Here is a 25810-nt window from a genome sequence, read left to right as displayed (position 1 = left end):
ATTGTATAAGCAAGTGCCTAAAGTTTGAATTTTATTTTATATATATCGTAATTATTGAATAATAATAAATTTTTAAATAAAATTAAAATTCATACTAATGAATAAGGTTGGTAATCTATACCCTAATCGGAAATATTCAATTCGAACCAATTCGTTCGAGTAGAGTTGGGTGCGGTATGAGTTCGACTGCGGATAGGATAGAGTATGGGTTCGGAGTATATTCTACTCTACCTTATCTTTACCCGTATTCCTAATATATTATATAACATATATATAAAAGTTATGTATGTAGTGAAAAAAAGTGAGAGTTGAATCCATAATCTTTAATTTCTCTTGTAAAAATTTGAAATAATCACTAAATTAGTTGATGATCATATTATTTGTAATTTTATATTAGATTTCTTTAAGATTTTATTATTTTAATTTTAATTTTAATTTTAATTTAATTTTTTATTTTCTATTTTATTAATATGTATGAAATTTGAAATAGTTGAATTTTATATTTGTTTATTTTTTTTATTTTTCTGCGGATAAAGTCGGATAGGGTAGAGTTTAGAATTTTAAGATGCAGGTAGGATTAGGGTTGAGAAATTCTTAACCTGCAACTAAAGTATGGTAGAATTTTAAAAATTTTTTTAACTTCCGAATAAAATTATGGTAGAATCCAAACTCTATCTTACCCTACTCATTATCAGCCCTACTGATGGATTAATTATTGATTTATTGAATTAAAAACAAACAGTGCAAAATCAGAAAGGGCATCAATTAAAGGGTAAGGTAGGCCAACCATAGCTTTAGACTAATGGGTGAAATGAAAGCTGAGAAAAGAGCCAAAGCAATATGGGGGGACTAGGAAGGACTCATCCTCAACCATCCATGTTGCCACTTTCATTACTGTTGCATTTTTGTCCCACACCTTCACTCTCTCTCAAATCTCAATCCCCGCCTTTTATTTATAACCTTAATTTTTAAGTTAGTATAAAAAAATTATATCATTTAAGTTATAGTTCATTAACATTTATAACGTAATATTTATAAAACTGTTTATATAGAAACAAATTTATTTCATATTATATTTTTTTTATTATAGATTTAAACCACAGATACAATTTAAAATTTTAACACTTATTCAAGTAAATGAGTGAGTTAATTATTCAACTAATTTAAATTAATTTTATTTCATATTATATTTAAACATCATTAAAACTCCTAAATAAAAATGTATTTTGAATAAAATAAAGATGATATAATAAAATAGTTTAATTTTAATATACTGACAGTATAAAATATTTTATACAGTTATACAATTATATCTTGTATCTGTAGATAATAATTCATGCGATCAATATAAAATGTAGTTATTTTACTAATATATCATTATATAATTAGATGTACGTATAAAACTATTTTATATTAATAGTATTAAAATTAAATTCATAATAAAATAACATTTCAAATGGAATTTAAGGTACGAGTTTTGTAAAATTAAAACTTTTTGAAAGAAGACTATTAAAGCTAACTCTTTAAAAATATATTTTTCTAAAAGGTTATAACAGTTGCATTTAATAAACTAAAAGAAAAGTGACTTTTAATAAGGATATGCCATAAAAATTATGTTTAATAAAATTGTTTTTATAATTAAACTAATTTAAATAGATATGAATATAATAAAAAATAACACAAATATAGATATTTATTAATATATAAATTATATTAGACTTTAANTACAAGACAATTAAATTCTAAAAATATTATTATAAGACAAATAAATTTCTTTAAAATAACAAAAAAAATATATTCATAAAAAAAATCCAATTAAATTTTTTTTCAACATTCTGAACAAATTTTTTTTTTCTTCAACATCAATATAGGTGTTTAATAATAATAATAAAAAAATTTAAGACCGAATCTAAAACACACGTCACATATGATATACGATATATGTAACTTACCTTCGCCTCAATTGTTCTGATTCTCGAAGCACCAAAACAGAGAGTAATATTAGCACCAGCTTGCAAAAACTTGCAACCAGTGCACCGTAGTGTCACCCAAATCGTAACGAACAAACACCACCACGAATCCACGATTACGACACAACGACGCCGTTTTGAGTGTATATATATTTGAAGCACACACCACACTCCACCCCGACGCGCGTGGGCTGGCTCTCATGGCTTGCCTGAGCCGCCGCTGGGTCCCTAGTCCTGACATGCTCTCCGGAGAACACTTGTCCCACCACCACCACCACCATCATCACCACCGCATCCACGGGGGCGAAGGCGTTTTCGGTTCCGGCGACGGGGACGAGGGCTACTCCAAGAGCTGCACCTCTCTTCCTTCTTCTGCGTACCGGTTGGAGAAGGTTTTTCCCGTTTACGCCATGTGCGGGTCCGACCCGGAGTCTGCGTCCGTGTTAGACGGGTCTGACCCAGTTTGGGAGGCTGTTAAAGAAGAAGCGAAGTTGGAGGTGCGTAAGATTTGCCTCTTTTCACTGTTCTTTTGGTTCCCGAGGATCGTTTACTCAACTCGTGATTAATCACGTTTAATTATGAGGCTATTTTAACCGAATGAATTTAGAATTTAGAATTTAGAAAAATTGTTACTTAAATTGGCGTTGTTACTATTACTATCTTAGTTTTTGTCTTTTGAAGTATGAATTTCCCGTATGTATGATTTGAAAGAAAATTTTAGTGTTTGGTTATATTTTGATTAGTGGAATTGTTGTTGAACTTTCATTATTTTTGGAAATGATTAGGAAGTTCATGAATTGTTTCAGAAATAGTGTTTGAATATGGTGCTGCAGTGTATACAACAGTGCATAGGTTATGATTTTCTTGGTGACGATGCTTTTTTACTTTGCAGGCAGAAAAGGAGCCAATCTTGAGCAGCTTCTTGTATGCAAGCATTCTATCGCATGATTGCTTGGAGCAAGCGTTGGCGTTTGTTATTGCAAACCGGCTCCAGAATCCTACCCTTTTGGCTACCCAGCTGATTGATATTTTTTGCAATGTGATCATGCATGACAAAGATATTCAACAATCCATTCGCCTTGATGTCCAGGCATATTGTTATTTTCTTGGCGTCATTGATGTGTTTGGAATAACTTATTTTAAGTTCAAATTAGCTATTGTAGTTGAGATTCCTCAAAGTAAGAATTTTATTCTTATGCCGTGTCGCTTTTTCTGACCAGGCATTCAAAGATAGGGATCCTGCTTGTTTGTCATATTGCACAGCAATTTTGTATATGAAGGTAATCTCTTTTTCTTTATGTTTTATTAGCCTTAGCGCCTTACATAAGTTCATTAGAAAGGAGTGACTCTTTTTGCAACTTAATTGCATTACTGGGTTAAGGGTGCTAGTAGCTAGTTTCAACATCATTAAATGGCGCTGAACTCTGCATTCCATTCAAATCTCCTTGCTTTGATATCATGGTGTTTCCATGTTAATATTCAGATTGTTTCTAAGGATTTCTGTTCCAACCTCAGTGAATTCCTTTCATTATTTTCTGGTAGGACTTTTTGACATCCAATGTTGTACTCTGTTTACAGGGTTACCATTCTCTGCAAGTTTATAGAGTAGCCCATGCATTATGGCACCAGGGACGCAAAGTTTTGGCCTTGGCTTTGCAAAGCCGAGTAAGTGAGGTAAGTACCTATTCGTCAAACATGACAAATCCCATATACACAAGGGATTTAGTACACCATTAAAAAGGAAGTTGCTTAATCTGTTGCTCATGATCTGAGCTGGTATCTTTCCTTCAACAGGTTTTTGGAATTGATATTCATCCAGGTATGTTGTTTTCATCTTTGCTTGCAAATGTGTAATATCTTAAGTACAACTTGACATTATTAACAAGTAAAGGGATTGTATATTTGGGATTAATCTTAGGAAATGAGTTTATTTAGAGTAACACTATATCGTTGTGAATAGCTTCATGTTGTGACTTGCAATTTATTTTTCTGAATAAAGGAGAAAGAACTTGATGACGCAGAAGGTATTTTTCTTTAATTCTTGGAAGCATATAATGATTGATATCCTTACTTTTTGCTTTTAGCAAGAAAGTTCTTGAGTTTTGGCTTGAAGGATGTTTGCCACTCCTTTCAAGATAGCGAGAGCTCTTTGGTTATTACTGCTATTGAACTTTACAGTTTCACCTTTATCTTTTTTCCTTCTTCATATAGCTGCAAAAATTGGGGAGGGAATTTTATTAGATCATGGGACTGGCGTGGTTATTGGTGAAACTGCTGTTGTTGGAAACAGAGTTTCATTAATGCAAGTGAGTTAGTTTCTTCATTAATTTCCTTTTATGATCTTTTGCTTCTTATTCTTTTATGTGAATTTTAAGTTCACCCTTTCATAAGAGAAAAAGATTTTTATTCAAAATCAATGTCTCTCAAGAGCTTTATATTTTCTATACAAAAAGTTGACAGAAAATAGCTAACAATTTTTTTTTGTGTACTTTGACCAAGTTGCTTGTAATATAAATTATAATTACCTGGAAACAGTTCTGAAGCTGATATGATTTTGATTTCCAGCTTTACTACTATTTTCTTAGTATAAAAAAATCATTTATAATACTCGTTTAACAGATACTTATCATTACTACCAACATTTTCTTCAAGGGGTTTAGGAGTAAAATTGTTTTTTAGCAAATGCTATTTCAACACGATGCTTTCTTTAATATATTTATGTAACACACGTGATTTATCAGGGTGTAACATTAGGAGGCACGGGGAAGGGAACAGGTGATCGTCATCCCAAGGTAGGCGAAGGTGTGCTGATTGGTGCTAGTGCAACTATACTTGGGAATATAATAATTGGTGAAGGTTCAATGATAGCTGCTGGATCCCTGGTGTTAAAAGATGTCCCTCCCCACAGGTATAAATTAATAACTTTTAGACACCGATTATTACTTGCAATTCTACCTGATTAATGATTTGTTTTGTAATAAAATGTTAACTATTATAATGATGTTTTATTTCTGTTTTAAAGTGTTGTGGCAGGGATACCAGCAAATATTATTGGAGGTCTTCATGAGCATGACCCATCTTTAACCATGAAACATGGTAAGCAGATTGTTGGAGCATCACTTATTACTGAAAATTCCTTTATACCCCGTCCTTTGACTAGGTGAAGTGGTGTACTTGGCAGATTGGTTGCTGCTGTTATAAATTGGCCGAAAGTTGTTGATAGAAGTTATGCTTATAGTGTCATATTATTATGGAATATATATCATTGAATTTCTGTTTGCATGACAGTGCCTTTACACAGTAAATTTCGGATTTTTTAACCAACCATTTTTTTATTTTATTTTATTTATGCATCTATTACTCATGAAAATATATATTGAGACCAACTTATGAATACAATCCACCAATAAAGGAACCTCTGAATCATATAAAGCTTTGACTTATAGTACAAATAAAATATCTGGCTATGGTTGCCTTTGTCACCTTTATTTATGAGTAATGGAGTTGCCTAATTACTTATATCATTTTTTGTTATTGTGTAGATGCTACAAAGGATTTTTTTACAAAGTAGCTTCTAACTTTAGAGATGAAAAGCCCAATGGTTAGCTCTCTTCCTTACTAAATTTGAGGATCATTAGCTCTCTTCATGAATTGGATTCTCTATCCCCAATACCAAGCTTCAATTTCTCATTTGTGTGTGTGTGTGTGTGTTGAAATGTGTTGAAGTGTTTCAGGTCTCAGAATCCATAGAGAAATTATGTGAGCAATTGAGTATTTGGGGTAGCATAGATGTGATTGGACATTCATTGCCATCTTCCAAGGAAGGAGGATTATGATATATAGTTATATAGTTATCTTAATATAAAAGTCAGTTCAAGGTCTAGATGCCAGTAGTAAAAGTAAATTTAACTTTCATGATTGTAATTTATGCTGCTGAGTGCTGAGGTTGTTTGTTGCTTGCACCAGTATTGCGAAGGCTAAAATGCTACTGTAATGTTATTTGTGTCTCTACATGCTCCTTCCTCTAATATTCTATTGGGGGAGAATATTCCGTTAGTATTAAGCTAATAATAAAATGGTTTTTGATTTCTGCAATGTAGTTGAAGGCAACAGCTCTAATAATCATATAGTATTATCAAGCAAACTAGTAAAGAAACTATATGGAATCCTTCTGGTCCAATCAATGCACCTCACTCATAAAAATGGTGAGTTCAAAGCTTATTCATGGTCTATGTAGTTTTAAATAATCTCTTAATACAAATAAAATAAAATAATCCTTCACTATTTATTTTCATAATTTATGTATGTAAATAGATGCAGCTATAAAATTGGCATCTCATATAGCTAATGAAACATTTCATGATTTTCATTCCGGTACTATGCACGAAATTATTCTCTAGTTTGAGATTCTTTTAGATGAAGTCAATGAGCAAAAAACTTTTCGCTTGATGAAAGTTTTCTAAATTTAATTTTTAGACTTAATTTAATGAAGGCATAAACATTGAAATCCCTGCACAAATTTTTTTAATAACAGAACATCAATCTATCTTCGAGAAAAACAAGTGCAAATAGGACACGAGAATTGATTTTAGGGGTAAATATTAAATCGGTATCTGATTTTTATTATTGGGTTGGTCGAGTGGTCAGTTCACTTGTCTGCTTAAGCGGGGGGTTCGAATCCCGCCTTGTGCATGCAGCAATCAATTGGCCAGCGGTAGACCCTTAAATGGAACTGGCAACAAAAAAAATGGTATCTGACTTTTATTATTGACAAAATAATCTCTAAAATATTTTAAAATTTGACAAAAATATCTAAACGTAAAAGCATGATGTCACATTAGCCATCGAAAGAGTTTTAGTGATGGTGGCAGAGAGTTTTGATGGCATTTCCGGCGATGAGGGGGGCTTGATTCGCTAATCTCTTCCTTCACCTCCTTACCCCAACTCGAAACCCTAATATCTTCACTCACCTCCTCCGCCGTTACTCGTATCAGAAACCTTTTTGTCTACCTTTTCTTAAGACTCCCTCTCAAGTCGATTTGGTTTACTCGCCGCATTGGATCTGATCTGCACACTTATAGGATCAGATTACAGATTTTATATAGGTATCCACATATCCGCGGATCCGCAAAAATAAATAAATAAATAAGTAAATATTCTTCTTATGTTTTATTTCAACTAGTAATGATCATATATGTTGTGTTTTAAGAAAAGTATGTTTAATATTATTTTAAGAGTAAACATATTAAAATAGTAGAAAGAAAGAATTTTATTAATAATTTTTAATAAAAATAAGCTTTTTAAAAATATTTTTGTGCTTTGTGGATATATTCGATATTTGATCCGATCCGATTCGCATATCGAATCGGATATAGGTTTAAAAACTACGGATATTGGATCCAATCCGATTCGATGATTTTAGTGCGGATTGGATCGAGATTTTGGCCATATCAGATCCGATCCAATACGCGTTCACTCGACCCCTCCTCGCCGGAAACGCCATCGGAGTTCTCTACCACCAATCCACCATCACTCGAATACTAATTTGGCGCAAATTATTTTTTATATTGGAGTGAAAATGGTATTTTTTATGATTATGGATAAGAGTGTTATTCTCATATGTGAAACTTTTTTATTTAAAATGTGAAAATCGAAACCTCTGATTTTTTTTGGAATAAAAATCGGATCATCTGATTTGTTAGGAACGAAAATTAGACCCTCCAATTTATGAATTTTTTTTAAAAAAATCACAAAAAACTAATCTGACCATTAGATTTGATATTAAAAAAAAATTAAAAAAATCAACTTACAATATAATCGGACCTACCAATTACTTATTCTCATACCAAAATAAAAACACATGTACCACCAATAGAATTGAATTGCACACATTTCTCTTTCATAATAAAATTTTTTATCTCCAATTTAGCATTTATCTCTTAATTTTTTTATCCCAAAAAATATTAACAAAAAATACAAAAAGGGTAAATACAATAAGGTAAAAACTCTATATGCAGTTATTTTCATGTGAAATTGATATTTAAAAATTATTAGATAATTTAACAAATTTAACTAAAGGTGGAAATTCAAATGAAGTCGAGTTTACGTGAAATTAATACCTGAAAACCGTTAGATATAAATTTAATCAAATAAATTAAATCATCTAACAACTTTCATGTATCAACTTCACGTGAAGTCGATTCCATGTGAATTTTCACTATAAAGGATGAAAATGGTAGGAAAACAAAAACGAAACAGTACGATGCTTGCGATTACTAAAATACCCTCATCAAGTTGATGTACAATTTTGACGCCGGATCCAAATCGTGAGTTCCTCGTATGAAGCAGAAGAAATAAAAAAAGAAATGTACAGACACCGTGAGAGGGCCATTTACGAACGGCATCGATTTATTATCTCCTTCTCATCCTCCGTTCACTGCGGCTTGAGATCCATTCTGCCACCGCCGATCCCACCTTCCCACGCCCAAGCGGACGGCAGTTCCCGCTTCCAAATCGGACAAGCGCCGTTCCTTCGGTAAGTTTCTCTTCCTCCTCGTTGATTCTGTATCCCGAGCTCCCTGTACCTCCTGCGCAATACAATCAATTATGCTTTCTCCCAATTCGCAATGTTACTGTGTTTTCTTTTTGAATTCGAATCTCATTGCGTGGCTCACAACGTTTTTCGACAAAGGAAATTGACTGAAACTAAACCCGAGCTCGTTTTGTGTCCTCTATAACTTAGTTTCTGACATGCTCATCTGTTCTGGTCAAAAGCTATGTGAGATCTATTCAATTATTTTTGGATTGTTATTTCCACTTGTATCGAGCATTTTAAATTTGTAGTTAAGCTTTTTCTTATGAACTGAAAGTTGTAATGTTCGAGTTGGTATTTGAAGGTTTTACCATAACTTCTTTTTCTCTCGCTGTTATCCAATTTTGACATCATAAGGTTTAAGTCGCCAAGGATATTTATTATGAACTTGTCTATTTGAGAATTTCAATCTTAACTCATATTAAGCTAAAGTAGTAGGTTCATGCTTTCATGGAACTTGACTGTGTCCAATTGCAGCTCACTCTGGTAAAAGTTGCGACACAAGAAGCCAATGGCATCTGGTGAAGGTGATACTCTGGGAACTATGGAAAATTGTGTAGAAGATTCTTCAATACCGGAGTCGCAATTGTCTGATGAGCACCATCATCATCATAAACATGGTAGCAACAGAGATCTTCAGATGGAAAATGGTATATTCGACGGCGATCAAGGTCCAGCTGATAGTTATGATCAGCTTCTAGAAATGGTTGCTGACCTCAGATTTCAGAATGAATTCTTGAAGTCCCAGTTTGATGGATTTCGCAATGTAAACCATGTACATAGTGACTCTAGTCTGCAGAAAGGAGTTGGTGGTCCAGAAGGTGGGGAATCTGACAATGTGAAAGAACTTCAGAAAAGGATACAAGCACTAGATAAAGAACTTCTGGTAGAAAAACAAACAAGACTTGCATCTGAAGAGGCTTTGAAGCACCTTCAAACGGTATACTCAGAGGCAGAAGCAAAGGCCAGGGAGCTGTCTGAAAAGCTCGCAGAAGGTCTGTTCCACTTTTGTTTGTATGAAACAGTGAAAGCCAAGCAAAACAATAATGACCTACATTGAATGTTATGTTACTGCTCACTGTTCATGAATAATAGAATTGATATCACTATAAAATGATATATCTTTCTTAGAATGAATGCATTTTATTACCTTTCCCCCTTTTTTTTTTAAATTTAATTTAATTTATTCTTTTTTCTAGCTCAATCAAAACTGGAGCAAGAAATAAAAGATCGTGAAGAGAAGTACTCTGAACTTGACTCAAAGTTTAACAGGCTTCATAAACGAGCAAAGCAGCGTATTCAAGATGTTCAAAAGGTGAGCAATACTGCAATCGCTATATTCTTCTGTGGCATGTTAATAGTTAATCTAAATGGCATTACTCCTTTGTTTGCTGTCTTTTATGATTGAAATTTTTAATGCAGGTAGATGGTCTGGCTTTTAATTAAGAACCTTAGGCCCCTTAAAATCTTGTACATTAGCAGTTTAGCACAAAACAAGTTGGGAAATTCTGATTTAGGGAATCAACAAAGCAACCTTTTTTTGGACAGAAAAAGAATGTTTTCTTGGTTTTGGAAGTTGGAAAGAGGCAAAATCTTTGTGGCACTGTGCATTATACACAACTATTTGGAGTTTTTTGTTGGCACCTTCAATGACAAATTTTTTGACAAACATGTTTTGTGGGATAGTTTTACAACTTTACATGTTTGGCTTTTATTTGGTACAAAGCCCATGATCTTTATAGAGGATTTTCTCTCTCAAACATGTTGAAGGATTGGAAAATTATGTGTTATATCTTATCCCTTATCTTGTATTATTCTTCCCTTTGTCTAAATGAATTTCTTCATTTATATTTTTTTCTTTCGAAAAAACGAAAGCTTTTTAGAAGAGACAAGATTCAAGAAAATATCCGAGGCAACCTAGTCACTTACAGCAGTTTGCTTGATTATTTTCAAAATATTAATATAGAAAGTTTATTTGGTTTGTTGTTGTGATTTTCATTCTTAGGAAAAAGATGATCTTGAGGCTCGATTCAATGAGGTGACTGAAACTGCTGAGAAAGCAACATCCCAACGGTCAGCATTACAACAAGAGCTAGAACGCACGAGGAAGCAAGCAAATGATGCATTGAAAGGAATGGATGCTGATAGGCAACATCTAAGAGGTGAAAACAACAGGTAAAACCTCAGATTTTTCCTACCATCATGATTGGAGATGGTTAGCTGCGTACATTCATATAATCATATTCATTAGCTAGAAACTTGTGTACCTTTTTTATATTGTTAGTGTTAGATATATTACTTGTTTTTTTGGTTTTGGGGGGGGGGGGGGGTGGCGATGGTGTGGTGATGATGATGATAATGTTGGTGTGGCTTGGTGGGGGAGAGAAGAAAATGATGATGATGATAATTTAGGGTTAAAATTGGAAAATATTATCAATATGGGTAGAATTGAAATTTATTTCAAACATCAAGGAAAAGATTGAATCAAATTAAACATTAGAGGTAGTTTTGAAACTTCTCAAAAGACTTGAGAGACAAAAAATATACTTTACATTAAAAGAAATAAAGGAGAATTCAGAGTACCTCATGCCTTTTATAATTAATAGTTTAAAAATCTGTTGGCCAGACTTCGAGATACTATTGAGGATTTACGGCGTTCTTTGCAACCTAAAGAGAGTGCCATTGAGTCATTGCAACAATCTCTTGCAGAAAAAGAACAGGTGCAAATGATCTGCCTTTTTTAGTTGAGAAAGTGCTTATTGATTTAGACATCCTGTATGTTTATTCAGTTTTTGAGGTTCACACTTCAAACTATTTTGTTTATTCTGCCTAATGTATTATTCTCCTTGTGGATGTTGTATGTATAACTAAATTCGTTGTTTATGCTTGTAAACTAAATAGTTAATGCCTTGCATCTGGATAGTTAATGCCTTAATGGCATCAGCAATTTTCTTACTATATCAAGCTTATTTATATAGCCTCTTCTCAACAATAAAATTGTATTATTGTTTAGGCCAGAATACTATTTGATATCTCTAGCCCTTCCTTAAATGGATGTTGTGGACTAAGTTGAGTTGTAATAGAGTTTGAGAATTCAGAGAAGAGAAAGTGTGTTGTGTGCGTGTGTGTGTGAGAGAGAGAGAGAGAGAGAGCAGAGAGAAAAAAACAGAATTGCAGAAATCAGAATCTGTTCATATTAGAGTACTGAACCAGTACTTATATACATAAGTGAGGAGAAGTAAGGAGAGTGTTACTGTTCAGCACACTAGATGAAGGGGGTAGAATGGTCTTCACATTTTAGGGGCTGTTAGGGGGGAATCTATCCTAGCTGGCAATTCCTATAACTGCTCTAACAGCTTCTAGACTCTTCTAGATTCTTTACTCAGCTCACTCTATTAAGTTAGATCCTCTTATGAGACTTAGGCTTTTAATCTTTTATGCAAAACTTGAAGTACCTGTTTTTTTTTTCTTTTTTCTTTTTCTTCTTTCTTCAGTATTATTATTGTTATTGTTATTGTGGTTCTTGTTGTTATTGTTGTTGTTATTATTTTATCAAAAAAGAATGTGACTTTCATAAATATTTTTGGCATTATTTTGTAATATTTCAAATTCTTGTGCTCTATAGTTTTTACTTTTCTTTACAATAATAGCTGTTTCATGAAACTTATGTCTGTAATTTTTGATAGCAAATCAACCAATAATCGTTTATATAGGCTGCTGATGAAAAAAAACAAGCTGCACTAGTGGAGCTCTCAGCTAAACATCAAAAGGTACAAGCATATTATTTTTCATATTTGGTTTGTTTTCTTACCTTTTTAGGAGGATATCATATCTTCTTCCCTCATCCATTTTCTCCCTAATTAGATTACTTATTCAATTAAAAGAAGGTATTCTATATTGCGTATTTTGTATCTAGTTGTGCTTTGTAATTAAATCCATCTGTTTACTGCAGAATATAGAAAGTTTGGAGGCTCAACTTAATGATGCATTGTCCGATAGAAGCAAGGCAACTGAATCCATTTCTTCACTGCAGGTGAGTTTTATAGTCATGAATATTTTTTTCATTGTTGACATGATTTAAGGAGTGGAAGATGCTGCTGAGGTGAAAATAATATTCCATTTCTTGGGAGATGGGGGCTTGAACTTTGAAGGGCATTGATTCCTAGATCTGAAGGATTATTTAAGAATAGCTGTCTTTTTTATTTCATGCTTTAGTTCTTTATGAATAAGAAATTTTATGTAGAGGCCTGTGAAGGTTACATAAGTGACCATGTTTGGGTGGACTTGGGCTCAAAAGCTACAACCGAAAACTAAATTTCAACATGGTTTTGGTTTTATTCTCAAGTGGTTACTAGGCCTGTAATTTATCTGCTTTAGAGATATCAGCAGAATGTGCTGAATACTTGATGCCGCTAGGAAATTCACATGCTTTCTCTATATTGGATATCTTCCAATTTAATTCGCTCTAATTTGTTCTTAATAATTTGATGAGGTTAGTTAAAATATGGCAGTTGCCTTCCAATGACCTCACCCATCTCAATCCACTAACATGTAATATCCAGGTTCTAGTTGCAGAGAAAGAGTCTAAAATTGCAGAGATGGAGGCAGCCTCATCTGGGGAGGCAGCACGACTTAGAGCATCTCTGGAAAGTATGAAGGGGGAGCTTTCTCACCTAAAACAAGAGCATGTATGATTCTGAATTTCTAAAATTTCTAAGAATGCTTTCATCTTTTCCTATGCTTTATCTTATTGCAGTCACTGTCAATATTTTTCCCGCCACTCTATGTAGATTACCCTGTCCCCAGGGGGGAAGGGGATTGATTGATGTTTGCATAGACGATGAAAAGAGTGTTTAAAGTGAAATTAAGTCTTGAAAGCTTTAGAAATGTGGTAGTCTTTCTGTTATTTCGTATAACTGGATATCATTCCTTTAATCTCAAGCTTGGTGTGTTCAGGAAAAAGCAAGAGCAAGCTGGGAGACTGCATCTCAGGCACTCAAAATGAAACTTGAAACTGCTGAAAGCAACTGCATACGTGCAGAAGTTGAAGTAGCAAAAATAAGAAGTAAATTATTTATACTTCTGAAAGCTTTGTTGCATTCATTTTAAAATGTATATTTATGTTTTTGACAATTGCCAGGTCAGCTGGAATCGGAGGTCTCTGCTCAGACCAGGATTCTCAGTATGAGAGATGCTGAACTTTTGGCTGCCAAGGAAGAGGTTCTAATTTATCTTCCCTTGCTAGTTAGCTGGTAGAAATTGAATAAAGTGATTAAACTGTTTAGATGTAGCGTGTCTCTTGTATGCCATAAGTTTTTCTGTATCTCTTGATATGGGCATGAAAGAAATTGTTGATGACATTTGCTGTCCAAAAGAACTTATTTTAATAACATTTACTGGTTCCGCATCAAGGTGCTTCCTCTTTGAATGTAGCATGTGTGCTATGGTATGTGATTCATGTAATGTCAAATGACGCCTGGTATGGGAGTGAACTTTTTTGTGTGATATTCTTCTTTAATATTCTCCAAAAAATTGTAAAATGGTCATTGCTTCAGTAAATCTGATGTTTCTAACTCAAATTCATGACAAAAATCCTTTTATTGAAAACTGTGCTTGGAAGCATGGGTGGTTATGTTTTTTCTTTCCTGATCTTTGAACAATTAAAAGTGTGGATTAGTCCCATTTCAGTTACAAAACTGCTTATCTGCTGACTGTGCTCTATAACATGGGGTTTGTGCCTCTTCAGATATGCAGTCTTGAGAGGGAATTTTCTTCATACAAAGTTCGAGCACATGCACTTCTTCAAAAGAAGGATGCAGAACTGGCTGCAGCTAAAGACTCTGAACAACTCAAAGCTCTTGAGGAAGCCCTAAAGGTACATTCTTATCATTATTCTATGAATAAGATCTAGATATATTAGTCAGTAATCAAATCACATTGTTAATTTTCTACAGGAGGCTGAAAATGAAGTATTATCGGTAACAGAAGAAAAGGATAAAGTTATTCAAGATCTTCAGTCTGCTATGGCTAATCATGAGAGAGAGCTTGTAGAAAGGTGCTATTGTGATTGTCAACTCTTAATTAGCTTGTTTATCTGATACCTCAGTTCGAATACGTACAAACAACTAAAATATACTTGGAAGCAAAAGATGAATAACAATTATTGATTGTGACAAATCTGGCTTTAACTCATTGATTTGTGCTATGATTTGTCTACAACTAGTGGATAGACTATTTTTCGCTGTTTAATTTTGAGCAGTCTCAACAACTTATTTATAAATTTCAGAGAGACGGCCCTTGAAAATGCCAAGCAACTAATAAGGAGCTTAGAAACAAAGCTTGACTCAGCTAATGCTCAGCACCTTAAGGAGAAAGAAGAATGGGGACTAAGCCTTAAAAATGTAGAAGAAACGTGGCGAAGTAACAAACCTTGGATGCCTGATTAAATTGTAGCTTATACTTGTATGAATTTGATTTTAGAAGGTTTAACCTCAACTTAACTTTGCAGTCAAATGTGACTCAATGAAGGCTGAAAACGAAGCAACTGCTGCACAAGATATGCAAAAGGAGTTGCAAGAGCTCAAACTGCAATATAAAAAATTGAAGGTGATATTAAAGTTCTTAAACATGTGCCTGATGGACTTTAGTTCCTCTGATTGTTTTTTCCCCTTCTTTGTTTTTCCCCTTCATAGGATGAACATGCTTCATTTCATGATATTGCTGATAAAATGATTGAGGAGAAGGATAATGAAATATCTAGACTTTCAGATGATAATAGGAATCTTCGTCAATCTCTTCAATCAAGACCACAGGTTTTTGTTTTTATGTTATTTTTTTCCTTTCCTGCTTTTAGTAAATCATATGATTATTGAGACATAGATCTGGTACTTAACATTCATGTGATCTTGCATATTTATTCTACTGGTCTGACAATGCTGTGCTATAATCTCAGGTTGACCACAGTGACAATGATAATTATAACACAGGTATTAATTCATTTATATCCTGGCAGAAATTGTTCTGCTTGCTGAGCATTTTAAGTATATTTTCGTTGTTTCAAATATCTGGTGATTTTCTAGTATAACGTTTTCTGGATCTAAATATTATTTCAACTGTTCTGGACAGGCTCGCATAAAGTGGATTCAATGAATTTAAGTCCCTCTGCTGCAGAACAGCAAATTCTGGTATGTCTTTATTCCTAATTTATGGTGTAATTCCATTCCCGCTTTTAATTGATCACTAATGTATATTGTAAAGAGTATCTGCGTTGAAAGTTTTCTACATTCCAACCTGTTTTATTGCCTTGATAATTGGATCCTCGATCCTATTTTACTGTCAGCTCCTAGCTAGACAACAAGCTCAAAGAGAAGAAGAACTAGCACGATCACAGCGCCATATCTTAGCTCTTCAAGTATGTCTTGTCTTGATCTATCACCTCTTCTCCAATTCCATCCCCATATTCTATATAATGTATAACATTGCTGTCAATTCAGGAAGAAATTGAGGAGCTTGAACGAGAGAATCGTCTCCACAGCCAACAGGTATATGATTGCTTGCATTTCTTGAGATTTTAATTGTATTTGCATATGATATAGACGAGATTTAATTTCTCTATACGGACAATGATATCATCTGTAATTACAGTCGTAGTTTCCCTTATGTGTTTCCAATATTATGATTTTAGGAAGCAATACTAAAGGCTGAGCTTCGTGACATGGATAGATCAAAGAAAAGGGAAGGCGTAGATATGACATATTTGAAAAATGTTATCTTAAAGCTTCTTGAGACAGGTATAAACTTCAAAGGAAGCAGATAATCTTTTATTTTTCTATTTCTAGTGAAAAGCGTGTATTTAATATGATAATGAAAATTGTGTGACCAGGTGAAGTGGAGGTATTGCTACCAGTTATTGGGATGCTTCTCCAGTTTAGTCCACAAGAGGTAATATTTGTCATCTTTTACCTCACTTTGCATCCTTGTGTATATCTTATTTCAGGGAGAAGAAATGAGGTTGTGCAAAGTAAAGTAATTATGTCATTCATTTTTTCTTATTGCATCCCCTTAGTTAAATTTGAGGGTTCTTATAAATACTTTGAAGTACTGTTAACATGCAGAAATAACATGTGTAAGACTTTGGATGTGTCTCCGGCAAAATGTTCTATAAGCATGTCTCTGGAAGAACATTTGTTGTTTTTACATTGTCCATTTTTCTTTCCATAATTTCCAAACAAACTGAAAGTAAATTAATTTAAAACCAACACTTCATTTATGTATATGAATTTAACGAAGATGTTCCTCTGCTATTGAATTGCAAGCACAGATGCAGAAGTGTCAACAGGCATATCAAAACTCAGCAGATGCATCACCAAATCCTACGAATGATGCCTCAGGATCTGGCCTCTCTCTTTTCTCAAGATTCTCATTTACATAATGATGTAAATAGGAGCACCGGAGAATTCTCTTGTTGCTGTGAGACCATATGCTTCTGCCAAAACAGCTCCAGAAGTATTGTTTGTGTACTCACTTTTACTGGGAAACCAGGTTTGTATCTGTAAATTAGATATATCTTTCGTTGATTGCATTGTTCAATGGAAGTGTTCCGAAGCTGTAAAGAAACACCAAAGGGTTATACCATACAACAAATATTATAACACGGAGGAAGGGAGAAAACTCGAGAGATATTCAGTTTGATTATCTGGCTGGGGAACAATAGAATAGTTCATTTTTTACCCTTGATTATATTGAGCTGAAAGGTATTGCTAGAGAGAACTGTATCATATGTCTTCATTCTGAATTATGAAATTTGAATTTGACAATGCTAGAGGAGTGAGAATTCCCTTTTTGAGTTCACATTTTTGTAAGTCATGATGATATATCTAAAGGAAATTTTAGTGTTCGAGTTTTCATTAATATTTTCTATTTCCTTGGCACACAAAAAATGTTTTTGCCGCATTAACATTATTATGGTTAACTAGGAGCGAGCTGAGTTGCAATGGGAGAGTTTGATTCCGCAAGTTCGCAAATTGCTTCTTGGTTGACTATATAAGAAAGGAAAGTACCGGTGTTTCAGTAATCTTAACTGTTGATTTTAATTAATGTTATATATTCTTTATAATTAAAATCAACAGTTAAAATTAATAAAATGTACCTGTAATATTTGAAATTCTTCCTACAAAGATATATAAGCATCTTATTTCTCTTGCAACGTAAATTTTTTTGATAAACTGTCTCTGGATGCGTCTTTTAATGATTAAATGAAACCCTTTATTTTGGAGGGGGTAATAAAATGCCTCGAGTAAAAACGTATTGCTATCCAATGTCATTCAGATCTTCCGGCCTATTTAAGGTTTCTGATATTTCTTTTAGATAATTTCAATAAACAATTTGTAATTGTAAAACCTTAATTGTGTCCTTAGCAAAATTTCAATATTTATCGGTTATCACTACTCTTCCTTTTATAATCCACGAATCCCCCAGCTTTTTTTTATAACCATGTTTGGGTTTATCAACTTGCTCTCCCCTTGCCAACTGCTGATTGCAGCATGGTATGAAGAGCCGCAAAGTACGGAATCAGAATCACTAGAATTAGGGTGGACAATGGCAAAAATAATTACAGGAATGTACACTAAACAGAAATACGAAGTTGAACCGCTGATCTGATAGATTCGATGCACAAATTCAGAATTGTCTTGTGTCTACTCATTATTCTAACGTAGCAATGCCAGGTTTCGTTGAGTTTGGATGCCAAATACGAAGACAAATAATAGATAAGACATACATAATGGAAATCAATATAGCACAGTAATTCAACATGTTTTATCATCCTCATTCAATTTATTGAGAATATATTTTATCTAACATCCAATAAAATATCACATGAGACTCAACCCAAACAAGCATAAGTTGGAACCTAAGCTATACTTAACTTTGTAGCCGACAATAATAGCAAAGTGCAATGAAAGCACTTCCCTGCCGACCCAAATTTCAAAATCAAACATACCACTAAAAAACATAAAAAGTAGACATATCTAACTAATAGCCAAATCAAAATCAGCCAAAAACCTTGAACCATAGGTGATACTTTATGGAGTGTAGTAGCAAAAAAGACAAAAGCATGGGGAATAAAAGTGTATTCCTTTCCTTCTTCCTTTTGAAGCTTCTAAGCATGCCTTGCTTGGAAATCCTTCATGAAAGCCACCAACTTCTCAACACCAGCCAAAGGCATAGCATTGTAAATCGAAGCCCTCATTCCTCCAACTGACCTATGGCCTTTGAGCTGCACCATCTTCTCCTTAGCAGCTTCCTTAATGAACTCAACCTCCAACTCAGCCTTCTCCAAAGTGAAAGGCACATTCATCAATGACCTGACAGACTTATCAACAGGGCACCTAAAGAACCCTTTGCTGTCATCAATTGCATTGTACAAAATCTCAGCCTTCTTCTTGTTCTTCTTCTCAACCTCCTTCAACCCACCTTGCTCCACAAGATCCTCAAACACCAAACCACACATGTAGATTCCATAGCATGGAGGCGTGTTATACAGTGAATTGTTCTCATCATGGATCTTGTAGTCCAGCATCACAGGTGTCAAACCCTGAGCATTTCCAATCAGATCTTTCCTTATGATCACAATGGTGACCCCGGAGGGACCCACATTCTTTTGTGCACCAGCATAGATCAAACCAAACCTAGACACATCCACAGGCTTGGAGCAAAAATTTGAGGACATATCAGCAACAAGAACACCGTTTTTGGGTGTAGGGTAATCCTTGAACTCCACACCATGAATTGTTTCATTGGCGCAAATATGCAAATACCTGGCGTCCGTGGATTGATTCAAACCAGAAAAAGATGGAATCTTTGTGTATTTTTCGGATTTCCCAGACCAGATCACCTTCGGTTTGCAGTATTTCTGTGCTTCCTTGAATGCTTTGTCAGACCAAGAACCGGTGACGACGTAATCAACGGTGTCTTGTGGGGTGCAGAGGTTTAAGGGGATGGCGGCGAATTGGGTGGTGGCGCCCCCTTGGAGGAAGAGGACGGAATATTCCGACGGAATATTGAGGAGGGTTCGCAGATCTGACTCTGCTTTTTGGATTATTGAGAGGAATTCTTTTCCTCTGTGGCTCATCTCCATGACGCTCATTCCTGAGCCGCGCCAGTTGTAGAGCTCCGATTGGGCCTTCAGGAGGACATTCTCGGGGAGGGTAGCGGGGCCGGCGGCGAAGTTGAAGACCCGATCTTGGAACTGGGTGGAGGCTTGTGGTGGCGCTTGGGTTCGGGTGGTGGCGGTGCATTTGATGGAGATAGGTTTGAAGGTGGTGGTGGCGGTGCGTGTGGTGGTTATTGGGAAAAGGTTGGTGGTGTTGGTGAGGTTGGTGGGGTTGTGGAGGAAGAGAGTGTGGTTTGAAGTTGCCATTGACATCGACATGGTTACGGTTATTGTGAAAAAACCAGAAGGCAGAGAAAAGCAGAGAAACAGAGACAGAAACAGAGACCAAGAAAAAGAAGAGAGAGAACTTTTTGCAGAGTTTGGTGCTTTTTTTTTTAATCAATGGCTTATTATGGAGTGTTTGGTGACTGGTTTTGGTGTCAGGGCAAAGATCTGAATCTGAAGTAGGGACGATTTATACTCGGTCATGCATACATTATTATTATTATTGTTAATTAATTACATACAGCATTAATGTCAAGTTTGCATTCATGGTTAGACTCTTTTTTAAATTAAAAAAAATCATAGAGATATTTGGTTTTGTTATTTTTATTTTATTTTTTCCTTTCTCACAAAAAAGTTTGGTATTTTAAATTATATTTTATAAAGAAATAGTAATGAAATAAGTTATACAGATATTTATTTCCTAAAAGGATAGACTGAAAGAGTACAATTACAATATTGTTGTTGAATACTTTTGGTGAATTAATATAAAAAAATGTTTTTTCCAAATTATGTTTGGGAAATATATGTATGATTCGGTTGGCTTCCAAGTAAAGTCGTACAAACTTACACCCATGAAAATATAGAACAAAACATGGGGATAGGGGTAGGTGCATGTTGATATCGCAAGTCTCAAAAGGAAAATGGTACACTTTCCATTTAGCCTCATGGAGTCAAGAGTGCAAGAGAAAATGAACTCAACAACTGGAAATTTTTTATTTTTTTATACAAAAACAGAGCTCACAACATCATTTTTCAATTTAAAATGTTAGCATGAAATATTTGTTGAATTATAGTGTTTGATTATGTTATTCTCTCTCCTTTTTTTAAGACAATAAAATTTTGTATGATTTTTCTCCTTTTATAATTTTTTAGAAGATGAGAGGGTGAGCGCGACTCTTTTGTTAATGTGTTTGGTGAGTTCAAGTCTCCAGTTTTCAAAAGTTGGCGGCGCTCGCAAGTATAAAGAGTGCACCTCATTCGAGTCCGTAAAAGATACTTCGTCAATTTATTTTTTTAAAATAATTAAAAAATATAAATATAGGTATTACAAAGGTATAATAATACAATTTACTATAATAAATAATATCGGAATCAAATTTATCAGAATGCATAAAATAAAAATCGCATACCAAAATATATATTTTTTATAATCTATGTAAACTGCGACAGGAGTCTCACAGTTTATCAATACACATATTCTGCTATAGGGGTGTCGTAGATTACGTGTTAGGCAAAATAAGCATAAACCGCGATAAGAGTGTAGCGGTTTATGCGTTAGTATAAATACACTGAAGGGGTCTCGCGGGTTACATTTGTGCGGGAGATAAAATTTTTTAAAGAGAAAAAAAGAGGCTTTCTAGAGAGAGGAAAAGAGAGAAAAGTGTGGGTTGGTTGAGTGGAGATCGGAGTCGGGACTATGGCGAAGGCACGCAGTTTTTACAGATTCAACAACGTTGCGCACATTGCTGGAAGTATAAACGAAAAGGTTAGTTTGGTTATTTTTAGTTAATATATTTTGCATAATATTTTTCGTATGACTGTGATTTAGGTATTTAAATTTAGATTTAAATTATTATTTAAATCATAAAATGTAGTATTTAATTAATTTAGATTAAAAAATATTGTATTTTTGTGACTGTGAATCGTTTATGGCTTTTATTGAATTTTGTTATTAGAAAATAGAAACTGTATGTTACCTGTTTAAACTTAAATATTGTACTTTTTGTGTTACATTACTTTAAATTAGTGTTGATTTTTTTATATGTTTGGTTTCTTCTGTCACATGCTCCAACAGACTAGGTGTATTTATAGTGTTCGGAGGCAGCAGAACATGCCAGTGCATGACAGAATCATACCCTATCTGGAGAGGGCCGGTTTGTATCACCTGGCGAGGCTCAACGCCAGGTGGTTCTGGTTGGACGAGCCCTTAGTCAGCGCTTTCATTGAGAGGTGGCGTCCTAAGACGCGTACCTTTCATATGCCCTTTGAAGAGTGCACTATCACGCTGCAGGATGTAGCATACTAGTTGGGCCTTCCCGTGGATGGTTTACCTATATCCGAGTGCCTTACAAATTTTGAGAAGTTTATGGAAGAAGGCAAACCAGCGTGGGAGTGGTTTCAAGAACTGTTTGGCGAACTTCCACCACAGAATAAGGTAAAGCAGTATACAGTCCACTTCACCTGGTTTCATAAGAGGTTCAGGGTGCCCATAGGTTTCTGTCACCGGATTCCTTGATTGCCGATCCTAGGGCCGAGGATATCAGTCAGGATGTTGTTCAGAGAGGGTCGTCCCAGACGCCTTCTAGGGTTCCGATGCCAGACGTGCCTGATAACAGGTGCGTCGAGCGGCAACGACGCATTGGTACTCGAGCTACAGACCGTGAGTGGCGATGGCCGGATGACATGATTCAGGATGACAGATCTGGTGGTGACGGAGTCGGACACGCCGATCACTGTGTCCGGCGTAGCCATCCTCAGCGTTGGGGTGGTTCATCAGGGGTCGCATCCGGTGGTATTGGTGATAGACCTATTGAGCAGGCAGGGGCGGAGACTCAGGAGGTTCCTCTTACACATGTTTCGAGCTCCCAGATATACCCTGACATCCCTTGCCAGACGTATGATGACCTGACGGGTCTGACTTTCACGATGGATATGGACCACGAGGTTGGGAGTTCACAGTTCTACTCCAACTTTGCAGATCTCATCCGGGATGACAATCCTATGCATCTTCAGCAGCAGACCCCACAGCCACAGGATCAGGTGCCTGAGACCCAGATGGACGTTGCGCAGGGGTACCGCTCAGATATGCAGGATATGCAGCGGTACCAACCACAAATGTCTGACTCTCATGGGTTTCAACCCCAGCCACACGTAGATCTGAATGAGCCTGCTGGCGGCCCGTATGACAGTTGATTGGGAATGGGAGGGACGCCTCCATCTGCATATGGCGTGGGCATGCCCGTCGATCCTCTAGCACAGCAGCACCAGAGGCCAGGCAAAGTGAGACGGATCCTCTAGCATATGTGGTACATGGTCGCATCTCCTGGGCGTATTTGGACATGACTCTCAACAGGAGGATGAGGACAAGCGGGAGCCGTAGCTTACTATTTTATGTTTTCATTGACGATACATCGATACCTATGTATGTCAGATTTGTCATGTATTTTTGTATTATATGTGTTTGTACTTAGTTTATTTCCATTGAATTAGGTGTGTATTATGTATTTTTTTGTTAATTATACACATACTTCATTTTATGTTTATGCAAATTGCTCACTAACGCATAAACCGTTGCACTCCGGTTTATGCACATTATATATCCACACGTAAACCACGACACTCCTGTCACGATTTATGCTTATTTCACCTAGCACATAATTTACGATATTTTTATAGCAGATTACGTGTATTAATAAACTGCGAAATTCCTGTCGCATTTTATATAAATTATAAAAAAATATATTTTAATATGTGTTTTCTATTTTATGTATTTTGATAAATTTAATTCTCATTATTTATTATAATAAATTACCCTAATTCATTTGGCCTGATTTAAAAAATTGAGTACAGAACATAAATAGTTGGTGGTGGAACACATGAACACTTGGAGCACAAGGGTCAACGGATTCTGTATGGCTGACCCTGTAACCCACACTGCTTACACATTCAGCATTGCATTTACTTCGAGACCGTTGCACTAAAGATATTAATTTTTTATGTTTCTTGTGTCCGAAAGTTATATGTTTTTATAAGTTATGAAAATTTTGATTAAAAATATAAAAAACTTAAATTTTTAATATCTTTATTTATCTTTATTGAATAAAAATATTTAAATTTTTTGTTAATAGTAAGTTTATTATGTGTTTTTAGAATAAATATTAGTTAAATTCTAATTTTTTTATTGTTTATAAAATTTACCAATTTAATAAATTAACAACTAATTTGGTGCAAATATGAATTCTATTTTTTTATTGTTAATCAATAAATTATTATACATAATATAAAATTTAAAATTTGACATTTATTTAGGATTTTTTATTTTTATAAATTAAATAAATGTAATAATTATTAAAATAAAAAATTTAAAAAATATTTATCGAAATAAATATATCTTTTTTATCTCATTTACACTGTAAACGAGATAATTTTGTATGTATCTCATTTATAGTGTAAACGAGATATATGTGTTATTTCAATTTTCGTATATCTCGTTTACAGTATAAACCATGTATTTATAAATAATTAAATATAATTTTTAAAAATAATAAAAAATATTAATAATATAGTTTGGATCAAACTTTTAAAAATACAATGTTTCAGATAATAAAGAAAATAGACGATTTTAAATAACAAAGAAGATAAACCATCCATTTTAAATAATAAAAAAAATTAATTGTCCATTTAAACTAAACACGTTAACACATTTATGTGAAAGCACGTAAGTGCACGTCCCACTATTAACATAGTTATCTTTTTCTAACTGCTCACTATTAATAGTGGGTAGTTAGAAAACGTGCTTACGTCCTTTCACGTAAACGTGTTAATATGTTTATTTTGAATGGACAATCCCATCTCTCATATTATTTAAATGCACATAAAAAATTTTAAATTAAATTATGATCCAATTGGATTGATTTAAATTTAAAAAATAAAAATAACCGTTTGCTAATTAGTAGAAGAGGTTGATGGAGATAGTGGGAAGAGAATGAAACGACAATCTCCCTATCTCCCTGTCTACGTGGGAAATAGGGAGATAGCCGTTTCCATTCTCTTTCTACTATCTCCATCAACATCTACTAACAATTGGCAAACCGTTATTTTTATTTTTTAAATTTAAATTCATTCAATTAGATCACAATTTAATCTAAAATCTTTTATGTACTCTTTTTTAGTACTAATTGATCAAACATATCAATTTTAATCTTTTTTATCGACCTTTTTATATACCACATCATTACATGCTAAAAGTTTGGATTATTGATATTATTAATAAATTTTATTATTTTTAATTTTTTTTTTAAAAATACATGTATCTCGTTTACCGTGTAAATGAGATAAGAGAAAAGTATTTATTTTGGTAAATATTTTTGAAATTATTTATTTTCATAATTATTATAATTAATTTATTTATTAAAATAAAAAATCCCATTTGTTCAAGCACATTTATTTTATAGTGTAATATTTTACCCTTATTTTTTAAGATTTAGAAAACAGGACCTGCTAAAGTTATTAATACAAAATTTTTATAAAAAATATATAAAAGGGTTAATTACAAAAAATGTCTCTAAATCATGATAAAAATACACCGAAATCTTATCATAGATAAAAATACCTTCAAATAATTTAAAAACATAACAATAATATTTAACGGTAAATATATATTTTTAAAAAATACTTTAGAGATTGAATTTTGATATAATTTTTTGCAAGTATGATTATAAAAATAAGATATTATTATAAATAAAAATTGGTGATTTTTCATATTTTTTTTTGTTAACAATCAATAATACTTTTAAAAAATCACATAACAATATATACATAACAAAAAATATCAAATTTTAAGAATAATAATATCTCATTTTTATAATCATACTTGCAAAAAAATACATCAAAATTCAATCTCTAATGTATTTTTTGAGAAATACATATTTAATGTTAGTTTGTTTGCAAGATTATCTAATATTAAATATGTATTTCTCAAAAAATATATTAGACATTGAATTTTAATGCAATTTTTTGCAAGCATGATTAAAAAAATAAGATATTATCATCCTTAAAATTTGGTGATTTTTCGTTGAGTATATATTTTTT

The 25810-nt window shown here is 33.8% G+C and overlaps 3 protein-coding genes across 4 annotated transcripts; 2 read left to right on the top strand and 1 right to left on the bottom strand.

Annotated features, from left to right (window-relative positions):
• Positions 1–1961: 1961 nt before the first annotated feature.
• Positions 1962–6065, top strand: LOC107487415 (serine acetyltransferase 2). Of its 2 annotated transcripts, none has more exons than XM_016108055.3 (10): positions 1962–2467; positions 2863–3060; positions 3191–3250; positions 3549–3644; positions 3765–3789; positions 4182–4276; positions 4712–4878; positions 4993–5066; positions 5513–5571; positions 5705–6065. In XM_016108055.3, exons 1-9 carry the CDS (start codon positions 2171–2173, stop codon positions 5539–5541), a joined length of 1041 nt encoding a protein of 346 aa, XP_015963541.1. In that variant the 5' UTR covers positions 1962–2170; the 3' UTR covers positions 5542–5571; positions 5705–6065. The 2 variants fall into 2 exon arrangements, with proteins under 2 accessions (XP_015963541.1, XP_015963540.1); XM_016108054.3 differs by having other exon boundaries at positions 5697–6065.
• A 2218-nt stretch (positions 6066–8283) lies between these two features.
• On the top strand, positions 8284–17472 carry LOC107487413 (protein GRIP). The gene is given in 22 exon segments (XM_016108052.3): positions 8284–8505; positions 9040–9557; positions 9762–9877; positions 10568–10737; positions 11189–11282; positions 12249–12332; positions 12515–12595; positions 13125–13250; positions 13519–13627; positions 13703–13782; positions 14309–14437; positions 14517–14617; positions 14849–14982; positions 15071–15168; positions 15255–15374; positions 15515–15548; positions 15688–15746; positions 15902–15973; positions 16056–16103; positions 16247–16352; positions 16445–16503; positions 16883–17472. Coding segments are annotated over 21 exon segments (2415 nt in total). The 5' UTR covers positions 8284–8505; positions 9040–9073; the 3' UTR covers positions 16994–17472.
• Positions 17473–18356: 884 nt separating this feature from the next.
• Positions 18357–20175, bottom strand: LOC107487412 (phosphoserine aminotransferase 2, chloroplastic). Its single transcript, XM_016108051.3, has one exon. The coding sequence runs from the start codon at positions 19991–19993 to the stop codon at positions 18722–18724; it is 1272 nt and encodes a 423-aa protein (XP_015963537.1). The 5' UTR covers positions 19994–20175; the 3' UTR covers positions 18357–18721.
• Positions 20176–25810: the final 5635 nt, after the last annotated feature.

Source organism: Arachis duranensis, chromosome 5, assembly GCF_000817695.3.
Source record: "Arachis duranensis cultivar V14167 chromosome 5, aradu.V14167.gnm2.J7QH, whole genome shotgun sequence".
Taxonomy (NCBI): domain Eukaryota; kingdom Viridiplantae; phylum Streptophyta; class Magnoliopsida; order Fabales; family Fabaceae; genus Arachis; species Arachis duranensis.
The sequence above is the reverse complement of the archived record's forward strand: the minus strand, read 5'-3'. Positions and strand labels throughout refer to the sequence as shown.

What these genes read in the sequence shown, in the direction of transcription:
- LOC107487412 (XM_016108051.3), bottom strand. Translation starts at nt 19,993, where the DNA reads ATGTCGATGTCAATGGCAACTTCAAACCACACTCTCTTCCTCCACAAC.
- LOC107487415 (XM_016108055.3), top strand. Translation starts at nt 2,171, where the DNA reads ATGGCTTGCCTGAGCCGCCGCTGGGTCCCTAGTCCTGACATGCTCTCC. An exon ending in AAAGATGTCCCTCCCCACAG is followed by an intron (nt 4,879 to 4,992) that starts GTATAAATTAAT and finishes TCTGTTTTAAAG; the next exon opens with TGTTGTGGCAGGGATACCAG. An exon ending in ATCTTTAACCATGAAACATG is followed by an intron (nt 5,067 to 5,512) that starts GTAAGCAGATTG and finishes GTTATTGTGTAG; the next exon opens with ATGCTACAAAGGATTTTTTT.